Source organism: Microcebus murinus, chromosome 14 (genome assembly GCF_040939455.1).
Source record: "Microcebus murinus isolate Inina chromosome 14, M.murinus_Inina_mat1.0, whole genome shotgun sequence".
Classification (NCBI taxonomy): domain Eukaryota; kingdom Metazoa; phylum Chordata; class Mammalia; order Primates; family Cheirogaleidae; genus Microcebus; species Microcebus murinus.
The window spans coordinates 30,772,471-30,793,798 of NC_134117.1; the positions used below are offsets into that span (position 1 = coordinate 30,772,471).

The 21,328-nt window shown below is 40.2% G+C and overlaps 1 protein-coding gene across 2 annotated transcripts in view; it reads right to left on the minus strand.

Moving 5' to 3' along the window:
- Positions 1-14,078, minus strand: part of TBC1D12 (TBC1 domain family member 12) — a 110,386-nt gene extending 96,308 nt beyond the window's left edge. The window contains exon 1 of one of the 2 annotated variants that reach the window (XM_012766348.3): positions 12,437-14,078. In XM_012766348.3, coding sequence (XP_012621802.1) covers positions 12,437-13,386 — 950 coding nt within the window. In that variant the 5' untranslated portion in view covers positions 13,387-14,078. The remainder of the gene's footprint in view (positions 1-12,436) is intronic. The other variant, XM_012766353.3, reaches the window with a different exon arrangement.
- Positions 14,079-21,328: the final 7,250 nt, after the last annotated feature.

Below are 21,328 nucleotides of genomic sequence, written 5' to 3' on the forward strand. Positions count from 1 at the left end.
AGGCTGAGGCGGGCGGATTGCTCAAGGTCAGGAGTTCGAAACCAGCCTGAGCAAGAGCGAGACCCCGTCTCTACTATAAATAGAAATAAATTAATTGGCCAACTAATATATATATAAAATTAGCCGGAGGCCGAGGCAGGCGGATTGCTCGAGGTCAGGAGTTCAAAACCAGCCTGAGCAAGAGCAAGACCCCGTCTCTACTATAAATAGAAAGAAATTAATTGGCCAACTGAAATATATATAAAAAAATTAGCCGGGCATGGTGGCGCATGCCTGTAGTCCCAGCTACTCGGGAGGCTGAGGCAGAAGGATCACTCAAGCCCAGGAGATTGAGTTTGCTGTGAGCTAGGCTGACGCCACGGCACTCACTCTAGCCTGGACAACAAAGTGAGACTCTGTCTCAAAAAAAAAAAAAAAAAAAAAATTAGCCGGGCATGGTGGCGCATGCCTGTAGTCCCAGCTACTTGGGAGGCTGAGGCAGCAGGATTGCTTGAGCCAGGAGTTTGAGGTTGCTGTGAGCTAGGCTGACGCCACGGCACTCACTCTAGCCTGGGCAACAAGCGAGACTCTGTCTCAAAAAAAAAAAAAAAAAAAAAAAAGAAAGTATAAAGACAATCCATAGGAGAAAATATTTGCAAATCATATATCTGATAAGGGTCTAGCATCCAGAACATATAAAGAACTCATATAACTCAACAACAAAAAACACAAAGAGCCCAATTAATAATGGGCAAAGGACAAAGGTGATATACAAATAGCCAACACATAAAAATATACTCAACATCATTAGTTTTTAGAAAAATGCAAACCAAAACCACAATGAAATACTACTTCACACCCCTTAGAATGGCTGTAATTTTTTTTTTTAAAAAGGAAAATAACAAATATTGGCAAGAACATGGAAAAACTGGAAGCCTCATTCATTGATGGTGGGAATGTAAAATGCTGTTATAAAATAGTTTGGTGGTTCCTCAATGCTTTAAACACAGAATTATCATCCAACCCAACAATTCCACTGCTGGGCATAATGCCAAAAGAATTAAAAAACAATGTTCAGGGAATATACCCAAAGTAATTGAAATCAGCATCTCAAAGAGATATCTGCACTCCCATATTTAATATAGCATTATTCACAATAATCAAGATATGGAACATGGTCCCTACCTCCAGGGAGTTTGTCTCTTAGTAGAAGAAACACACGTATAAGTAATTATGGAAGTCCTAATATTTTGTCTTTATCTCATTCAACCCTCTAAAATGGCTGATGAGTATATTTTCACAATCCACTTTAATGAAGCGATGTATAGAACTTGTACATTGGATATAAAAAACTTGATTTTGCAACAACTTTACACCCTCAGGGTTTTCCCTTAAGTTGTTTCTTTTCTGATCCACAACAGCAAAACACCTAGCCTAACAGCTATTCTGGCTCTTTTCCCACCATCATCAAATTCCTTACTAAACATGACAAGATCAATTTTTCACATGACTCTATATTTGTATCATCTCAATTCCCTCAAAACAAAAAACAAATGCAAAGTTCACCTTCATTAAAGCTTCACAAAAAGGCTACTATAGTAAGTATATGTCACTCAATTTATTAGCCATTCCTTCTTATGGGGATTAATGTTATTTATATCAACTATCTGATATATCACATTTTTAAAAGGAGACTGACAAGCACCCCAAAACTACCACAATTGTCTCCAGGTTCCAGTTGCTCAAGTCCTAAATCATCTGCCACAGTGCTATACAAGAGTCAATACTCTGAAATGCAATTATAAATATGCCTCCCTTTGTTTAAAAACCCCATCAAGCTTGAGTCACATAAGGAGACCCCCATTTCTACGAAACAATTTAAAAATTAGCTGGGCATGGTAGTGCATGTCTATAGTCCCAGCCACTCAGTTTGAGATGGTAGGATCCCTTGAACCCAAGAGTTTGAGGCTGCAGTGAACTATGATGGCACCACTGTACTGCATTCCAGCCAAGACAATAGAGGGAGACTTTGTCTCTCAAAAAACAAGAAAAAAAATCCACAACCATCAAAGCTTCGATGCACCACCACTCCTCATTAAACCAATTCAAATTACTTAGTTCTGTCAGACAAATTTAACCCCAACCTTTTACCTACAGTTTTCGACACTCTAGCTCACACACCCTAGAGACAATCATACTAATAAGTATCTGAAGTCCCAAAAAGTGCTGTGCTATTTCATGTATAGATCTGTATATCCTATTGTTACCTGTACTGTCATCAGCCTTATTCTAACCCAAACCATTTTCTTTTTGTTTTTTTTTACAGGTTTTTTTTTTTTTTTTTTTTTTTGAGACAGAGTCTCGCTTTGTTGCCCAGGCTAGAGTGAGTGCCATGGCGTCAGCCTAGCTCACAGCAACCTCAAACTCCTGGGCTCGAGTGATCCTTCTGCCTCAGCCTCCCGGGTAGCTGGGACTACAGGCATGCGCCACCATGCCCGGCTAATTTTTTATATATATATCAGTTGGCCAATTAATTTCTTTCTATTTATAGTAGAGACGGGGTCTCGCTCTTGCTCAGGCTGGTTTCGAACTCCTGACCTTGAGCAATCCGCCCGCCTCGGCCTCCCAAGAGCTAGGATTACAGGCGTGAGCCACAGTGCCCGGCCCCAAACCATTTTCATTAGTAAAAGAGTAAGCTTTCATGTTTCATCTACCATGAAGAGTTCCCAATGTTAATCACTCCTTCCTCAGTGCTACTGATTCATCTTCAGAACACTAATCAGGCAATATTTTAAGTACTGATTTTATAGGACTCCCTCATCTTAAGTTTTTTAATAAAATGTTCTGTTGTCTAATTTCTTTGGTGCCTAATACACATAATAGGACTCACTAGCATTTGTTGAATGAATAAATAGTAAGAAAATTGCAAACTAGCACAAAAGAACTCTATGCATAGCTAGGAGGGTCCAAAAATAGCAACAACAAAAAGGTTCTGTAGCAATCTTTAACTGTCTGAAGGGTGATCATGCAGAAAAACTGAGTTGCACTTTGTGGCTCTAAAGGGCAAATTGGGACCATGAACATTACAAAGAGATACACTGTTCTTCAACATAAAGAACCTTCTAATAATTAATAACCTGAATAGGTTGCCTTGAGGAAACTGAGCTCCATGTCAGTAAAAGAATTCAAGCAAGGCTAAATTACATCTATCAGGTGCCTAAACTCTCTAAGAATAAAAAGCCAGACACTTCCTTAGTTCTGGAGTTGGTGGTGGTACTCTGCATTGTTGACATTTTGTTCATGTCTGACCTACAAGTACTTCATGAATTGATGCATGATACAACCTATCTTCCAGTAGGCACAAGTAAAACCTGGATCCCGATCAAGGTAATTGTCTTTTTTCCCTAGTGTTATGTTTCCATTAAATGGACAACTAAATCAAGAGACTGTGTTTCAGTGGTCTTATATGAGACAAAACAATCTTACCAACTCATTAAAGAGGCTAGTTATTAATATTTTACAAGAAAATTTTATAATGGCTATATTCTAAAATTCTTCATTCATGTGGTATAGTTTTCAGTTATTTCATTTGTATGCCTAGGTTTTTTTAGATATAATATGATACAATTTTATTTTATCTATTTTGTTTTATTTAAAAATACTACAGAGGCCGGGCGCGGTGGCTCACGCCTGTAATCCTAGCTCTCTGGGAGGCCAAGGCGAGTGGATTGCTCAAGGTCAGGAGTTCAAAACCAGCCTGAGCAAGAGCGAGACCCCGTCTCTACTATAAATAGAAAGAAATTAATTGGCCAACTGATATATATATAAAAAAAAATTAGCCGGGCATGGTGGCGCATGCCTGTAGTCCCAGCTACTCGGGAGGCTGAGGCAGAAGGATCGCTCGAGCCCAGGAGTTTGAGGTTGCTGTGAGCTAGGCTGATGCCACGGCACTCACTCTAGCCTGGACAACAAAGCGAGACTCTGTCTCAAAAAAAAAAAAAAAAAAAAAATACTACAGAGGAAAAAATATTTTTGGTTACATGGATCATTTTTATAATATTTGAGTCATGGCTATATGTGTGCCCGTCACCCAGATAGTGTTCATTTTACCCATTAGATAGGTTTTTGCCCATCCACTTCTCCCCAGCTAACTTGATTTCCATTGAGGTTTACTTCCCTCTATGCACATGTGTGCTTATCAGTTAGTTCCAATCTAATACAGTGTTTCCCCAAAAATAAGACTGGGTCCTATATTTATTTTTCCTCAAGAAGACACCCTAGGGCTTATTTTCAGGGGATGTGTTATTTTTTTTAAGTATGGTACAACAATCTACATTTATTCAAATATAGTTAAGTCGTCTTCCTCTGGAACATCATCATAACTCTCCAAACCCCGAATTCCATCCTGAATTTCTTGAGACTCTATTTCCTTTAGAACCATTGGCCCTAATCTCTCACATCGAGCAATAGAGCTCTCGTGGGGCAGATGAGAAGGGCTGCTCCTGTTCTTTACTGCTCTGCGACCAAATGCATGGGTTGTGCAGATACGCTCAGTAGCCATGCCCATCACTAGGTCTTATTTTCGGGGTAGGGCTTATATTGCACAAATGCTTAGAAATCCTGCTAGGGCTTATTTTATGGGTAAGTCTTATTTTCGGGGAAACACGGTAGTGAGTTACCTGTGGTGTTTGTTTTCTCATTCTTTAGATACTTAGGATAATGGTATCCAGTTCCATCCAAATTGTTGCAAAAGACATTAAGTCATCCTTTCTCATGGCTGAGTAGTATTACATGGTATGCATATACCACATTTTGTTAATCCACTCATGAATTGATGGGCTTCTGGGTTGATTCCACATCTTTGCAATTGTGAATTGTGCTGCAATAAACATTTGAGTGCAGGTGTCTTTCTGATAAAATGACTTCTTTTCCTTTGGATGTATGCCTACTTTCGAAAGTTAATTCCTATGCTAGTATTCTTCACAGTATTACTGTGCTTCTGAGAGTATATCACAAAGATCATCTTCCAGTTATTTCTTCCATGATTGTGCCAGTTACCTTATATAATAATTATTTATCAAAAGTTTTATCTGGGAGCTCTCTGAACCATTACTGATTTAGGGTGCTACCACAGTAAAAAAATAAATAAAAGTTTTATTTTATTTAGTCTTTAGATAACAAATTTTTGCCACCAACACACAATTCTGAATCACAACAAATCTTTTGTTTTCCAAATAACATTCAAGGAGTATCAATCTCTTTAAAAATTCTAGGTAGTACTAAAGTAAAATAAGTCAATGGGGTTGGGGCTGTCAAGGGTTATGTAAGTAAAAAAAATTTTAAAAAGCAGCTTAATGTGGAAACAAATTATTTACCTTTGGTTTTTTTATTTTTTGAGACAGAGTCTCACTTTGTTGCCCAGACTAGAGTGAGTGCCGTGGCCTCAGCCTAGCTCACAGCAACCTCAAACTCCTGGGCTCAAGCAATCCTGCTGCCTCAGCCTCCTAAGTAGCTGGGACTACAGGCATGTGCCACCATGCCTGGCTAATTTTTTCTATATATATTAGTTGGCCAATTAATTTCTTTCTATTTATAGTACAGGTGGGGTCTCGGTCTTGCTCAGGCTGGTTTCGAACTCCTGACCTAGAGCAATCCGCCCATCTCGGCCTCCCAGAGTGCTAAGATTACAGGCATGAGCCACCGTGCCCGGCCTACCTTGAGTTTTATTTTATATTCCTTGTCTTGCTTTTCAAAAGCAGATAATGTGAGCATTTTATGTTTTTCTAACAAAACAAAAGTAAACTATTAACATCCTTGAATAACTTTTTCCTGGGACAAGAGCAAAAAAGTATTTCCTCTACTTGACTAAAAGATGGTTACAGTCTAGATGAAAACCAGATTTAGAAATTCTAAATAATACCCAATGGATTATGAGTATTTGCATATTATAGTACTTGTGAATATATGAGAAAATAGCACATAATTTGATTTCAAAACTATCATATTAAGTTCCAAATTTAAAATGTTTTAATCTGTGTGGGGGTTAAACACAAGCAGAGAGAAATATTTTTTAACCAAAACAAAAAAAGTTTCTAACATAAAACTCAAAAAGACACTGAACTGCCAAATTCAAAGGTAATTTAAACACGTTAAGAAGTTTTGTAGCTTGGTTTTCTAACATAACCTTCTCTTAATTGCAGGAAAAAGCCTGCTAAAAACTCAGACAGTCACATGGGTTTGCATCCTTTTCTTCTTCTTCTTTAGGACACAGAAATAAGAAGTACAAGAAAGGCTGAAGCAGCAAATTTTGGAGGGGAGAAAGAAAGCCATGTGCAGTGTGCAGAATTTCTTCTTAAAGACATGGAAAAGTATCAATTAGTAGCAGAAAGAAAGAAAATTAACATCTTTTTTGACAAACTATAATAAAGGTAAAGTTAAAGTGACACATTCAGAAGACCTTAAGAAGGCTTTACAAATGAAAGCTTTTCACAAAACAGGGAAGCATAACTAACTAAACAACATAAAATGAAAATAAAAGACCTTTCCCATTATTAAAAAGGAAGCTAAGATTTAATTAGGTAGAGATAATTTCTCAACCTAGTAAAGGTTGGCAAAGTACTTCTATATTTGTGTTTTTATCTGTTTTCTATTATATCTCTGTTTATACTCATCATTATGTAGGACCTATGACCCAATTTTAAATCAATTAAGCAATATGAGCTATAAATCAATTAAGCAATATGAGCAATATGAGCACCTTCTTTCAGTTACTACCTGAGGAGACCTGCCTATCAAGTAGGCATTTTAGTGATTACAGTCTGAGAACCACCTGCATCAGAATCACTTGGGGGCCCTTTTAGAAAGTTGGGTTCCTAGAAGACCCCACCCAAGATCTAAAGAATCAAAAGTGGAGTCTCAAGGAATCTATCTGCATTCTTAACAACGCTTCCCCCTTTCAGGTAATTTTAAATACTGAAGTTTAAGAATCACTCTAGTAGGATCTAAGCAACTATCAACCAGAACTACCTGGGGATAACTCTTAGTGTAGCTAACAGAGTTCCTAAGGATAAATAAGCAGTCTCAAAAAGGACACACTTTCCCTTTTTGAACACATTTCAAGATGGATAACAGATGTATTGCCTCAAATCTCCAAATGTTTCTACTCCTTCACAAAACCTTCCTACCACAACATACTAAGTATGAAATGTATGAGTAAGCCAAGTTAAACATTTCCTGAACTTAAACTAAAAACTTGGCTTTGCCTGTCTATAAAAGTTCCTTAAAACAATAAAAGATACAAATATTTTAATGTTTCTCAACATTCTTTCCTTTCAGTTCCTTTTCGGATTTGCTTTTTAGTCAAAGCTTCAAGACTTCCAGAAATTTTATATCACTACACCAAAATCCATTTTAACACCCATTTAATCCCATGTATACATGATGTTTAAAAATCTACTGCACAAATTGTGTAATGTTTTCTCAGATAGTATGCAAAAATTCACTCCAGTCTCTTCCTTTCTTCAAATAAGTGAATTTCAGGGGTGAAGCTGGGGAATATAGTGACCTTGCTATAGTCTGAATAATAACACTTGAATCCTCACTACATTTCATATAACAAATATAGAGCACTTAGAATATTACCTCATTTCACCCTCATGACAATTTCATGAGATAGGTATTACTATCCCCATTTTATGGATGAGTTGCCTGAGGTCTAGATAGGTCCAGAATTACACAGCTAATAAACTAATTCAATCCCAGGCAGCCTAACTCCAGAACCAGCATTTTTAACCACTATACCATCCTATAGTATGAAGATGTCACCCAGAATTAAAATATCTAACTCCTCAATCCACTAAAACCTAGCTGACAATCTGAATCAACTGGGGGCAACTTTCTAAAACTGCAAATTCACCTGCCAAAAGCAGGTCTCCTGTTGTGGATTAGAGAATCTAATTTTATTAATTGTGCTTTTAGGTGATTTTGAAGTATACTAAAGGTTAGAAATTACTGCAGTAAGGCCAGGCGCAGTGGCTCACGCCTATAATCCTAGCACTCTGGGAGGCCAAGGCGGGCGGATTGCTCGAGGTCAGGAGTTCGAAACCAGCCTGAGCAAGACTGAGGACCCCCCCCCATCTCTACTATAAATGGAAAGAAATTAATTGGCCAACTAATATATATAGAAAAAATTAGCTGGGCATGGTGGCATATGCCTGTAGTCCCAGCTACTCAGGAGAGGCTGAGGCAGCAAGATTGTTTCAGCCCAGGAGTTTGAGGTTGCTATGAGCTAGGCTGATGCCACTGTACTCACTCTAGCCTGGGCAACAAAGTGAGACTCTGTCTCAAAAAAAAGAAAGAAAGAAATTACTGCACTAGTTCACTAGAAATTAGTAGAAATTACTGCACTAGTTTACTGCACTAGTTCACCAGAACACTGGCAACCTTCAAGAAATAACTCATGGTTTGGAAGTTAAAATCTTGAACTCCAGTTCAGTGACTAACTAAAATTTATTTATTACCCTATTCTCTCTCTCTACCCCTCATCTCCAAGAAATTCTAAGAAAAAAAATAGATCTAAAATTTGCTAAAGGCCGGCCATGGTGGCTCACGCCTATAATCCTAGCACTCTGGGAGGCTGAGTCAGACGGATTGCTCGAGGTCAGGAGTTCGAAACCAGCCTGAGCAAGAGCGAGACCCCATCTCTACTAAAAATAGAAAGAAGATTGGCCAACTAATAAATAATATATAGAAAAAATTAGCTGGTCATGGTGGCACATGTCTGTAGTCCCAGCTGCTCAGGAGGCTGAGGCAGCAGGATTGCTTGAGCCCAGGAGTTTGAGGTTGCTGTGAGCTAGGCTGACGCCATGGCACTCTAGCCAGACAACAGGGTGAGACTCTGTCTCAAAAAAAATAATAAAAATAAAATAAAATTTGCTAAAAAAAAAAATTAGAGCTGCTGGTCTGTATCATCTACACATGAGAAACTAAACAAAGATCATTGATGTTTTTAGCATGATTACTCTAAGACAGAGTTTAGATCCTTCCTGAAAGAAACATTCAAGGTAGAATTTAGATTTCAAGGGGATAGTTCTATCTCTGGCAATCCTCTGATTTTACCAATGAAAAAACATCCTATTTTTTTTAAGCTTCCTCTTTAACGCAGTTCACATTTGTAACATTTAGCTAATAAATATTCGAGATCTATTGTGTGTGCAATGGAATTGAGTAATATGATAGTATATTAGAACTGGAAGGGACTCTGATTCTCCTAATTTCATAGATGAAGAAACTGAAGTCCAGAAATTTAGTGACTTGCCCAAGGTCACACAATTATCTAATGGTAGAAGCAGCTACCTAGGACAAAAGCCAAGTTTCTTATCTCTCAAGCATAGTATTTTCACTACACCAAAAGCTAAGTTTTTGTTCTTAAACTTATGATAATTCATAGAAATCAGCATAATACTTTCAAGCCCTTGGAGTAGATCTATAAGCTAGTTCTAATTCTTACATCAATTAGCTTTCTAACTTTGGCAAATAATTGTAAAATAAAAATAACTTCTGCCCTTCCTAGGTCACAGGAATATTTCAAGAATCAAAAACACAAACTTGCTCATGCGAGCTAATCCTAGCACTCTGGGCAGCTGAGGCAGGAAGATCCCACGAGGTCAGGAGTTTGAAACCAGCCTAAGCAAGAGTGAGACCCCATCTTTAATAAAAATAGAAAAAACAATTAGCCAGGCAACTAAAAATAGAAAATATTAGCAGGACATGGTGGCACATGCCTATAGTCCCAGCTACTAGAGAGTTTGAGACAGGACGATCACTTGAGCCCAGGAGTATGAGATTGCTGCAAGCTAGGTTGATGCCACAGCATTCTAACTTGGGTAACACAGCAAGACTCTTGTCTCGAAAAAATAAAAAATGAATAAAAAAGGATGGAGAATTTGTTCAAAATTATACTACCTAGCTGGCATGGTGTTGCACACCTGTAGTCCCAGCTACTTGGGAGGCTGAGATGAGAGGATTACTTGAGCTCAGGAGTTGGAAACCAGCCTGAGCAATACACTGACACCCTGTCTCAAAAAAAAAAAAAAAAAAAAAAAAAAAAATTACACTATCTAGAGAACAGTAAAAAGGGGGTATTTATGAAAGTTTTCAAATCAACTCAATCTGAATGTGGTTCTTCATACCAGTGCTAGATACTGTAGGTTGAGAGATGAATCTCTATCCCTGATTTCAAGGTGTTTAGGATCCAGTTAAGGTTTTAGCTAAATACTAAGACAAAAATTGTGCCTCTGACTCTGCCTTTTCCTAACAACAGCATATTAAATATAAAGGAAGCAATGACTCTTACAGTCTTGACATTCAAATTTCAATTAAGAAAAATGAGGCTTAGGGAAATTAACTTCAGGGCACTTAAGTTTTCTGACATCAAATCCAGTGCTCTGATACACATCAATAACGTGGCCATATGAATGTCATCTAGCTATATCAATAAAAGTCCTATTAGTATACAAGTCAATATTCCTGCCTACTGCTAATAAATAGCCTCTTCTACATAGGCCTGCATTGCTATTATTCATAAATTGCAATGCATATATATGTATGTGTCTTCAAACTTAATCCCCACTAGCCTGCACTCCACCTCCAGGTCAGAGACCATTGTCCAAATTATCTCTATTTCCAATGTGTGGCATAGAGCAAGCACTCAGGGTATACTGGTTGAATTAGCAATCTTCAAAGCCCCTGCCAGGTCTGACACCTGACCTCAAAACATGACCAAGATAGATACAAAGACAAATAAACACCCAAGGGCCACAGAGTGTCACAAGCATAAACCTAATTTGCCTTGAGATCTTTTAGAATATTGCCACTTACAAGCTTTGAATATATTTGCAACTATACATACAAATACAGATCCTCACTACTATATATTTGTCCTATGCATAACACAAAATTAGAATTTCCCACTTTTTTTTTTTTCTTTTTTTTTTTTTTGAGACACAGTCTTGCTCTGCTGCCTGGGCTAGAGAGCAGTGGCTTCAGCCTGGCTCACAGCAACCTCAAACTCCTGGGCTCAAGCAATCCTGCCTCAGTCTCCCGAGTAGCTGGAACTACAGGCATGCGCCACCATGCCTGGCTAATTTTTTCTATATATATTTTTAGTTGCCCAGCTAATTTCTTTCTATTTTTCAGTAGAGATGAGGTCTCGCCCTTGCTCAGGCTGGTCTGGAACTCCTGACCTTCAGTGATCCTCCTGCCTCAGCCTCCCAGAGTGCTAGGATTACAGGTGTGAGCCACCACTCATGGCCTAGAATTTCCCACTCTTGATTTATGAAACTTTATAATTTATTTGTAAATTTATACAAGCAAAAAAAATGAGATAATAATGTAGAAGAGGAATAAGAAATTCCTGTGCCCTCGTGTCTACAAATATGTACACAAATTGTATAACCTTCTAAAACTTGAGCTGCAGAATTTGTTCCGGTTATAATCAAGATCCCTGAAAAGGAAACAAAAACACAAGATAGAGAACTCTAAAATGGAAAGTTTTACAAGTCGGAAATACTTTCCTATTTGCCTAAAGATTAAAAAAAAAAAAAGTGTGTCAAACCTAATTCAAGAGAAACTGCTTTTCAGTAATGTGTATTAAGATAAATATTTCCTGACTGTTTCCGTGCTTATTTATTCTTATTCCAACAAAGCTCTATCCTGAAATCTGCAATGTCCAGCACCATAATTTAATTTCCCAAGAATATCACATCAAATCATAAAAAATAAAAAAAGTGTTTAAGTTGTTGAAAAAAGAAGTCAGGGCCTATCTGGGAGAAGTAGAAAAAGCGCTATAGCCTAGATAAAGCGCTATAGTAATTTGACTTCAAAGACTGGGATCAAATTCTAAACACCAAACTGCCTGCATTTTAATAAAGGCCACTGGAGCCACGGAAACAAATGAAACAGAACCACATCTAATTTCAGGAATTCCCAAACTTCCTAAATGGGCTTAGATTCCACGCAAATAAACAGCTCTGCAAAATGACTTTCTTTCCTTTGTCACAATCACGCCCGTACACAAGTACCACTCTCTCCCCAACTCAAATCCTTGTAGTACAACTAAAAAAAAAAAAAAACCTTGGGACGGAGGTTATCTGCTTTTCCGGAAGAGGCAACTGCAGATATGGCACCAGCAGGCTGGCTGGTCGTGAATGCTCAGAAACCAGGTGTGAATGGCAGGTACCGCCTCCCGCCGACAGAGCCACAGAAAGATTCGCCTCCCTAGCTCTCAACTTTTACAGAAGAAACCCAAAGCAAACCTAGTTCCTCTTCCCCCCCCACTGACAAATCAAAGCTAAATCCGGACACGCGCGGGGTCGGCACGGAAGCGGCCACCCCAGCCGCTCTCCGCGAGCTCCCGGCCCCCTCCCCGCCCCAAGCCCCGGCGCACCCTGAGCTGTACCTGGCGAAGAAGTCTGCGAAGCCGCCGCTCCGTCGAGCCCGGGCCGAGGTCCCCGCGGTACCCTGTTCCGCAGCGGGCGAGGGCACTGGCTGCCCCGCCGAGGGCAGGGGGTCGCCGGGGCTCTGGCGGCGGCTCACCTCGAACGTGTTCCGCGAGTTCAAGTGAACGTCGGAAAAGCCGAGGCGCGCCTCCGCGCCCCCACTAGTCCTCTCCGCCAAGGTGACGGGGGCCGCGCCCTCCTCCGGACCCCCCGCGCCGGCTCCCGGCTGCTCTAAGCCTTCGCTGCTGCTGCCGCCGCTGGCCAAACTGCCCCCCGAGTCACTGCCCGCGCCCTCGGGCTCCTCGGCGTCCGCGGCCACCAAGCAGCAGCTCCGCAGCGGGTCCTCGAGTGGCGCGGCCCAGTCGGACGGGCTTCCCAGGCCGTCCGCGTCCTCGTCGCCAGGCCCCTCCAGGCGGAGGCGGCCGCTGGGGCAGCAGCGGAGCGACTCCTGGCCGCCGGCGCGGGCCAGCCCGCGAGCCTCTTCCAGGTCGCGACAGTCTCGGCCGGGCAGAAAGCCGGAGTCCCCGTTGGTCATGCCTCCGTGCCGCGGCGCGCGGACATCCGCTGCCTCTGTGTCGCGGTGCTTGGAGCCCGAGCCCAGCGGGCAGGCGTCCGAGCGCAGGGCTGCCGAGGGCGGCGGGGCGCGGGCCTGGCCGGCGGGGAGCGAACAGTAGCAGAGCCCGGGTTCCAGCTGTCCCCCGGCCGCCGCGAGGTAACGCTGGAGGAGCTGCCGAGGCGGCGTCTCCTCCTCCTCAGCCTGCTCTGGCGCTTCCACAGTGCCGACGCCTCCGCCAAAGCCGCCCGTGGCCCGGATCATCTTCCCGTCCTGGCCCACAGGCTCCGGCGCCGGCACTGGGAACAACTTGGCGTTTCTCCCCGAGCAGCCTCCGGCATCCTCTGGACCCACCATCTGGGGGCGGGTGGCCGCCGCCCGAGGAGACAGCGAAGGACTCCCGGCGCAGGCTCGGCCGGGCAACAGCCCTGGGTGCTGGGGCCGCGGCGACAGCCGCCGCAACGTTCCCAGACCCACCCCTCCCACCCGGGGCCGGACAGTTGAGGGCGGGCGGGCACGCGCCTGGGCTCGCGCACGCGCAAAAGTCGGACCGGTTGAGCCCAGACCTGGAGATTCCCCAAACCATAGAGACGGAAGCTAGAGAGACGCAGGCCGCCAACATGGGATCCGCCAGCTGGATGGTGGAGCTTGCTTGGCCCACACCGAGCGTGGCAATTCTTACAGAAGCGCGGGTATTGCTCGCTTAGCAAAAATTCACTTGACGTACTTCATTTGTGGGAGTAAGATACAATACAGGATGTTAGTGTGGTTAAGTCCTTCCAGTTGTATTTGGTCACCAGTAGAGTTTACAATTTTACATCCTTCTCCATCGCCACAGTTCCGTTCTCATGGCTTCAGTAACGAGGGTCAACACCGTCCCTTCTCCACTTCGTCTTCCAGAATACTACCAAAGTTATCTTTCTTACTTAGCACCACGTTTCATCACATTGCTCTGTTTAAAGATTTCCCATATCTACTAAGGAAGGAGAGGATGTGAAGTCAGGCGCAGAGGGTCTATTGATATACTTCCAACACCCTGTAATAATAGATTAAAATAGAATGCTGACCATTGAGTGCAAATGAAGTGTATTTAAAATAGAAATCACAAGACGTTATAACTGATCAGAAGGTGTGATAGAGAGGAATCAACAATTACTACAAAGCTATGAGGCTGAATCTGATGTCCGTTGAAGAAATAGGAAATTGGATTGGAAAAAACTTGATTAATAGGGGAAATACATATGGTAAACTAAGAGACTGGAACTATCCACCATAAAGTTCTAAAACTTGGGTTAGGGGTTAGTTTTGGAGACACAGATTGAGGGGTCTCTGCATAATGCAACTAGATGGGTGAATCATGAATGACATCACCTAGGAAGAAAGAAAAGGGGTGGGGAAGAGACTCAAAGCTGTCATTTCAGTACAAAGAAGGTGTATTTCAAGAGATTAAAGAGGCAACAGTTGTAGATAAAAAAGTAGCAAAAAGACCACTCATTCTAGAAGTATGTTAATGAAAGTGAGGACAGAAATAAGAAAATGGAGTAATAATTAGAGGAATCATTATTGTCAAGCCTTTAAAATTTTTTATATAGATACCAAAAGTGAATATAACCTATATATAAGAGAAATAATAAAATATGTCAATAAAATGGAAATCCATGTGCCTACCACTCAGTTTAAGAAACATTGAATGTCTTTTATAATGAGCATTTTGAAGGCCCTAGGGAAGGACTAAGTGGCAAGGGCATAATTAGCAACGCATTTATTATTATGATCTTTCAAAAGGAAGAAATGTCTTCCAGGATACAGGTGAAAAAGTTAATATAGGAAGAGAGAAAATACTTGTAAATTACATATCTGATAAGGGTGTAGTATCCAGAATATATAAAGAACTTGTATAACTCAACAACCAAAATACAACCCAACTAAAAAATGGGCAAAGGACTTGAATATATATTTCTCCAAAGAATATGTTAATGGATACTAATAAGCATATGAAATGAAATATCATTAGTCATTAAGGACATACAAATCAAAACTACAATGAGATAGCACTAACACACATTAGGATGTCTATAATCAAAAAAATGGAATATAACAAGTGTTGGAGAGGTTGTGGAAAAAGTAGAACCCTTGTACATTGCTAGTAGAAATATAAAATGGTGCAGCTACTGGGAAAAATAGTTTAGTTGTTCCTCAGTAAGTATAGAACTACCATATGAGCCAGCAATTCTATTCATATGCCCAAAAGAATTGAAAACATGTTTGAACAAAAATGGTTTACATGAATGTTCAAGCAGTACTATTCATAATAATAACCAAAAGGGGGAAACAACCCAAATGTCCATCAACAGAGGAATGTATAAACAAAATGTGTTATATCCATGTAATGAAATATTACTCAGCCATAAAAAAGGAATGGAATACTGATAAATATAAATGTGGATGAATCTCAAAAGTATTATGCTAAAGTCATGCAAGGTGGTGCACACCTATAGTCTCAGTTACTCAGGAGACTGAGGCAGGAAAACCACTTGAGCCCTGGAGTTGAAGTCTGTAGTGTGCAATGATCGGGCCTGTAAACAGCCACTGAACTCCCACCTGGGCAACACAGCAAGATCCCATCTCTAAAAAAAAAAAAATCATTATGCTAAATCAAAGAAGCCAGACACAATACACAGTAACACATTCTATAATTCCATTTCTGTGAAATATCCAGAATAGGTAAATCCATAGAGACAGAAAGGTGATTATCAATGGCTAGGGGAAGGGGAATGTAGAGAGTGCCTGCCTAATAGATACAGGGTTTTGGGGGAGGGATGAAATGGAATAAATACAGAGTGAACATGAGAATGTCTTCTAATTAGATGGAAGTGGTGGTTGCACAACATTGTGAATGTACTAAATGCCACAGAGTTGTATACTTTAAAATGGTTAATTTTATGTTATACAATTTTCACCTCTATTTAAAAAATTTGTTCTTAATATAGGAGATATCTGGACATAAGGACAGTTATATGATGGTAAAAATGACTCTAGCACTCTGGGAAGCTGAGGTGGGAGGATCACTTGATGCCAGGAGTTCAAGACTAGCCTAGGAAACATAGCCAGACTTCACCTCTACAAAAAATACAAAAATTATCCAGGCTGTAATCCTAGCTACTCAAGAGGCTGAGGCAGGAGGATCACATGAGCCCAGGAATTGGAGGCGGCAGTGAACTATGATGACACAACTGCACTCTAGCCCAGGCAATAGAGCAAGACCCTGTCTCAAAAAACAAACAACAAAAAAGATGAGGTAGCTGAAGGAGTCTAATCCCAATCTTTTGTCTTTTCAACCTTTATCCTCTCTGCCTAGAGAGAATGTACCCTACACTTTTCTTCCTGCTGTCAAACTTTTCCTAACTTGTTAACTTATCCCTTTCTAGCCACCACTATATTTCTCCTTCTATGAACTCATACTACTTTTAAACTCCAATGTTTCTAAATCATTTATTTTGTTCATTTTCCTTTCCCATGGTCAACAGCAGCAAAAATTTTATGAACCACAGTAGCCCATATAATCCTACTATTTTCTCAGTGCAGACTTCAAAATGGAAACACGTTTATATTTTTTAACTTTTTAATAAAGTGTAATACATAACAACTTATATTACAGGTTCTTGCTATATTCCCACCTTTCAACAATAAAAGTTTCTGTCTTTTCTGGTGTGTATCATATCCTATTTTACAAGGGAAAAAAATCGTTTCAAGATATGGCATATCCTTTTTGTGATTAAAAACTTTTGATACCCTATTATATTACTACAACTGTAGGCATAAATAATATATCCTGGTACATTCCTGTAAAATGAAACCATTATGATGAGAGATGATATTCTGAATCTCTGTAAAATATTAATTTAGTTAAAATATGGGAAATATTGGTATACTTGGATTCTTATATTTTCTAAGAAAATCTGACTTTCATAGAAATTCTCAAAATACATATAATTGGACATATTCTATATGTATGACCTATTCCTCATTGATGTATGAAATGTAGTACCATGATCTCATATTATTATTTTGCTACAGTTGTACTCAAGGAGACTATGAAGGCCTTAAACAAAAAACCTAAAACAAAAGGCCTCAAAGCTCTTTATATCTTTCTTTAATCCTCAACCTTTTTCTTGTTATACTCTGGATTCGAAAATAGCATTCAGGCCGGGCGCTGTGGCTCACGCCTGTAATCCTAGCTCTTGGGAGGCCGAGGCGGGCGGATTGCTCAAGGTCAGGAGTTCAAAACCAGCCTGAGCAAGAGCGAGACCTCGTCTCTACTATAAACAGAAAGAAATTAATTGGCCAACTGATATATATATAAAAAAAAAAAATTAGCCGGGCATGGTGGCTCATGCCTGTAGTCCCAGCTACTCGGGAGGCTGAGGCAGAAGGATCACTCGAGCCCAGGAGTTTGAGGTTGCTGTGAGCTAGGCTGACGCCACGGCACTCACTCTAGCCTGGACAACAAAGTGAGACTCTGTCTCAAAAAAAAAAAAAAAAAGAAAAAAAAAAAAAAGAAAATAGCATTCAAACATGGTTTATCTTCTATAGTGTTAAATCACCACCATCACCACCCATATACCCTTAGAACAATGTTTCTCAAACTTGGCTGCATATTAGATACACTTGGGAAGTTTTAAAAAATACTAATGCCTGGGCCCTACCCCAGACCAATTAAGTAAATATCTCTGGAGGAAGAGCCCTGCTTTTTTTCAGTAATCATCATATTCACCTTTCAACCTTTTAAAAGAAACATTATTTTTCTTTTGTTTCCATTACTTTATTGTCTCCATTTTTTTTCTGCTACATTTTTGGCTGTTTCTTCTAAGTACTCTTTGGGAGGGTTCTTCTTCCTTAATCCAAGATAAAACCTTTTTTTTCATGACCACAGGACTTCATGGTCTATCCAGCCTCCTTCCCACTTCTCTCCCAAACTCTCTAAACTTCTACTTTTGTTCTATCTACTACAGTGCTCCTTCTGCAAGCTTCTCCTATGTCTAGGATGTTCTCCATGATGATCTGGGCCTTTGAATTTTATCTACCACCCCAGCCTCATCTCACACTTCTTTTCACATAATATTTCAGACACATTGTTCTTTTCTCTGTTTCTGAAATTTGCTAAGCCCCTTCTCCCTACAGGTCTTCCTGTGTGTTGGTCCCCCTGACTGGAATACCCTTTCCCACCCTTTGACCTGGCTAACTCCTACTCTTTCTTCAGGACTCAGTTTTTTTGTTTTTGTTTTTGTTCTTTATTTTTATTTTTATATTTTTAGAGATGTGGGTCTCACTCTGCTCCTCAGGCTAGAGTGCAGTGGCACAACCATAGCCCACTACAGCCTCAAACTCCTGGGCTCAAGCTATCGTCCCACCTCTGCCTCCCAAAGTGCTGAGATTACAGGAATGAGCCACTGTGCCTGGCCAGGACTAAGTTTTAAGGTCCCTTCTTGAGAGAAGCCTCCAATTGCTTAAGTTCCTGTTATATAGTTTCATAGCACCTTTTTTCTTTGTAGTTAATATCACAGGTATAATTTTATAATAATTTGGGCTGGTATTTATACATACACAAACACATTAGCCTGCAATCCCTATGAGGAGAGGAAGTATGTCTGTTTTGTTTATCTTTTTGGCAATAATATCTAACACAGTGCCAGGCATATGATAGCTGTTCAATAAATATTAAAGGAACATGTGAATAAATGGATAAATAAAACTAGTATCAAAATATGTGTCTAGTCCCTAGGAAATTCTGAACTCTACAAATTACGCATATCTATAATCCTTAAGACCAGTGGTCCCCAACCTTTTTGGCACCAGGGACCAGTTTGATGGAAGACAATTTTTCCATGGCAGGGAATGGTTTGGCGATGAGTCAAGGGCATTACATTTATTGTGCAGTCAAACCTCTCTGCTAATGAAAATCTGTATTTGCAGCTGCTCTCCAGGGCAAGCATCACTGCCTCAGCTCCACCTCAGATCACTGGGCATTAGATTTTCACAAGGAGCGTGCAACCTAGATCCCTCATATGCACATGCTCTGTTTACAGTAGGGTTCACACTCCTGTGAGAATATAATACCACTGCTGATCTGACAGGAGGTGGAGCTCACGCGGTGATGGGAGCAGTTGTAAATACAGATGAAACTTCTCTTGGTCACTCTTTGCTCTCCTGCTGTGCAGCCTAGCTCCTAAGAGGTCCCCGACCTTACTGGTCCATGGCCCGAGGGTTGGAAACCGCAGCTCAAGACCATGATTCAGAAACTGCCTCAAGCTGAATCCTACTGGTATTCTTGAACACAATTTTCATCATCCGTGGATGAACATTTAACCTAACAATTATTTGTTTTGTAACAGTATGCCTTAGAGAAACCTAGAATAACCATAGATTGTCTTCAGCATATACTGATCTGAAAGGTGTGAATCTTTGACAATGAACAGATCAAATAAAAATGTGGTATGTCCCTTTAAAATTTGGATGACAAAATGTGGAATAAGTTTGATATCAAAATCCAAAAGTCCTGTGAAGCAGTGGAAATATATGATCTTTTAAACTATGTGATTTGGTTTGCTATTGAAATCTTTAACTTCTGCAAATGGTTTAAATTCCATACATGCCTGGTAAAAGCCCAGCTGGTAAAAGAGGGTGACTAGGATTATAGTTAGATAACAAGTATTGAAAGGATGCATACTGCAGATTAACTCAGCAGGGTGAGATATGTGTGGGAAATGAGTGGTAGTAAGATCACAAGGCAGCTGCTGTTTGGTAAGCCATGGTGGGACAGCCACAAACCAAGGAACAGATGAAATACTTTAAAAATGCACATGATCCTTTGGGGAAGCAAACTGATGCCACATATCAGGCATTGTAATCTGACTCCTGGGAATTTGTCATAAGGAAACCATTCCAAAGAATATAATAAAAGCTATACAAAGATACAGCAAAACATTCTCCAGAAATATAGGGAAATTTTACAAAATAATATTAAATAAAAAGTAGAGGTACATAATTGTATACCATAATTATAATGATATAGAAAACTTCATATCTAGCTTGATAAAGATCAAGAAGGATAGACATGAAAATGATGATAGGTTTTTAAAATTTTTTATACTTCTCCTTTTATGATATTTTAAAAATCAACTAAATGGCAACTCTTTAAAAGAATGCTCTCAAAGGCCGGGCACAGTGGCTCACGCCTGTAATCCTAGCTCTCTAGGAGGCCGAGGAGGGCAGATTGCTCAAGGTCAGGAGTTCAAAACCAGCCTGAGCAAGAGCGAGACCCCGTCTCTACTATAAATAGAAAGAAACTTAATCGGCCAACTGATATATATATAAAAAAAAAATTAGCCGGGCATGGTGGCACATGCCTGTAGTCCCAGCTACTTGGGAGGCTGAGACAGAAGGATCACTCGAGCCCAGGAGTTTGAGCTTGCTGTGAGCTAGGCTGACGCCATGGCACTCACTCTAGCCTGGGCAACAAAGTGAGACTCTGTCTCAAGAAAAAAAAAAAAAAAAAAAGAATGCTCTCAAGTTCATTTCCAAAGCCATGTCATAGCTGTGGATTATGAAGAAACAAGAGTTGCAAATTTTTTTATGCTGCCAAGAAGGCATTAAGAGGAAAAAGCACCTATAAGCTCACATTTAAAAATTATAGACTCACAAAAAAAAGATAGGTTCTGTAAATAATTGTCAGTGCTATAAATCAAATGAGAATTTAAATTTTTTTATTTCATTTTTTTATAGAGACAGGGTCTTACTACATGGCCTAGGCTGGTCTCCTGGTCTCAAATTCCTGGGCTCAAGCAATCCAACTGCCTCAGCCTCCAAGTAGCTGAGACTACAGGTGTGCCACCATGCCCAGCCCATGTAAAAATTCAAATGAGAATTTTTACATAAATCCAGTATAAAGAGGATTACATTTGTTAAATGTTACTATTTTCAGAAACAGTACAGGCTAGACCTAGAGTAGGTAAAATATTTTATTATTTTTTCAATGACATCTTTATTTATTTATTTATTTATTTATTTTTTTCATAGACACCAGCCAGAGGCATTATTTATTTATTTTTGAGACAGAGTCTCACTCTGTTGCCTGAGCTAGAGTGCTGTAGTGTCAGCCTAGCTAACAGCAACCTCAAACTCCTGGGCTCAAGCAATCCTGCTGCCTCGGCCTCCCAAGCTGGGACTACAGGCATACGCCACCATGCCCGGCTAATTTTTTCTATACATATATTAGTTGGCCAATTCATTTATTTTTTTA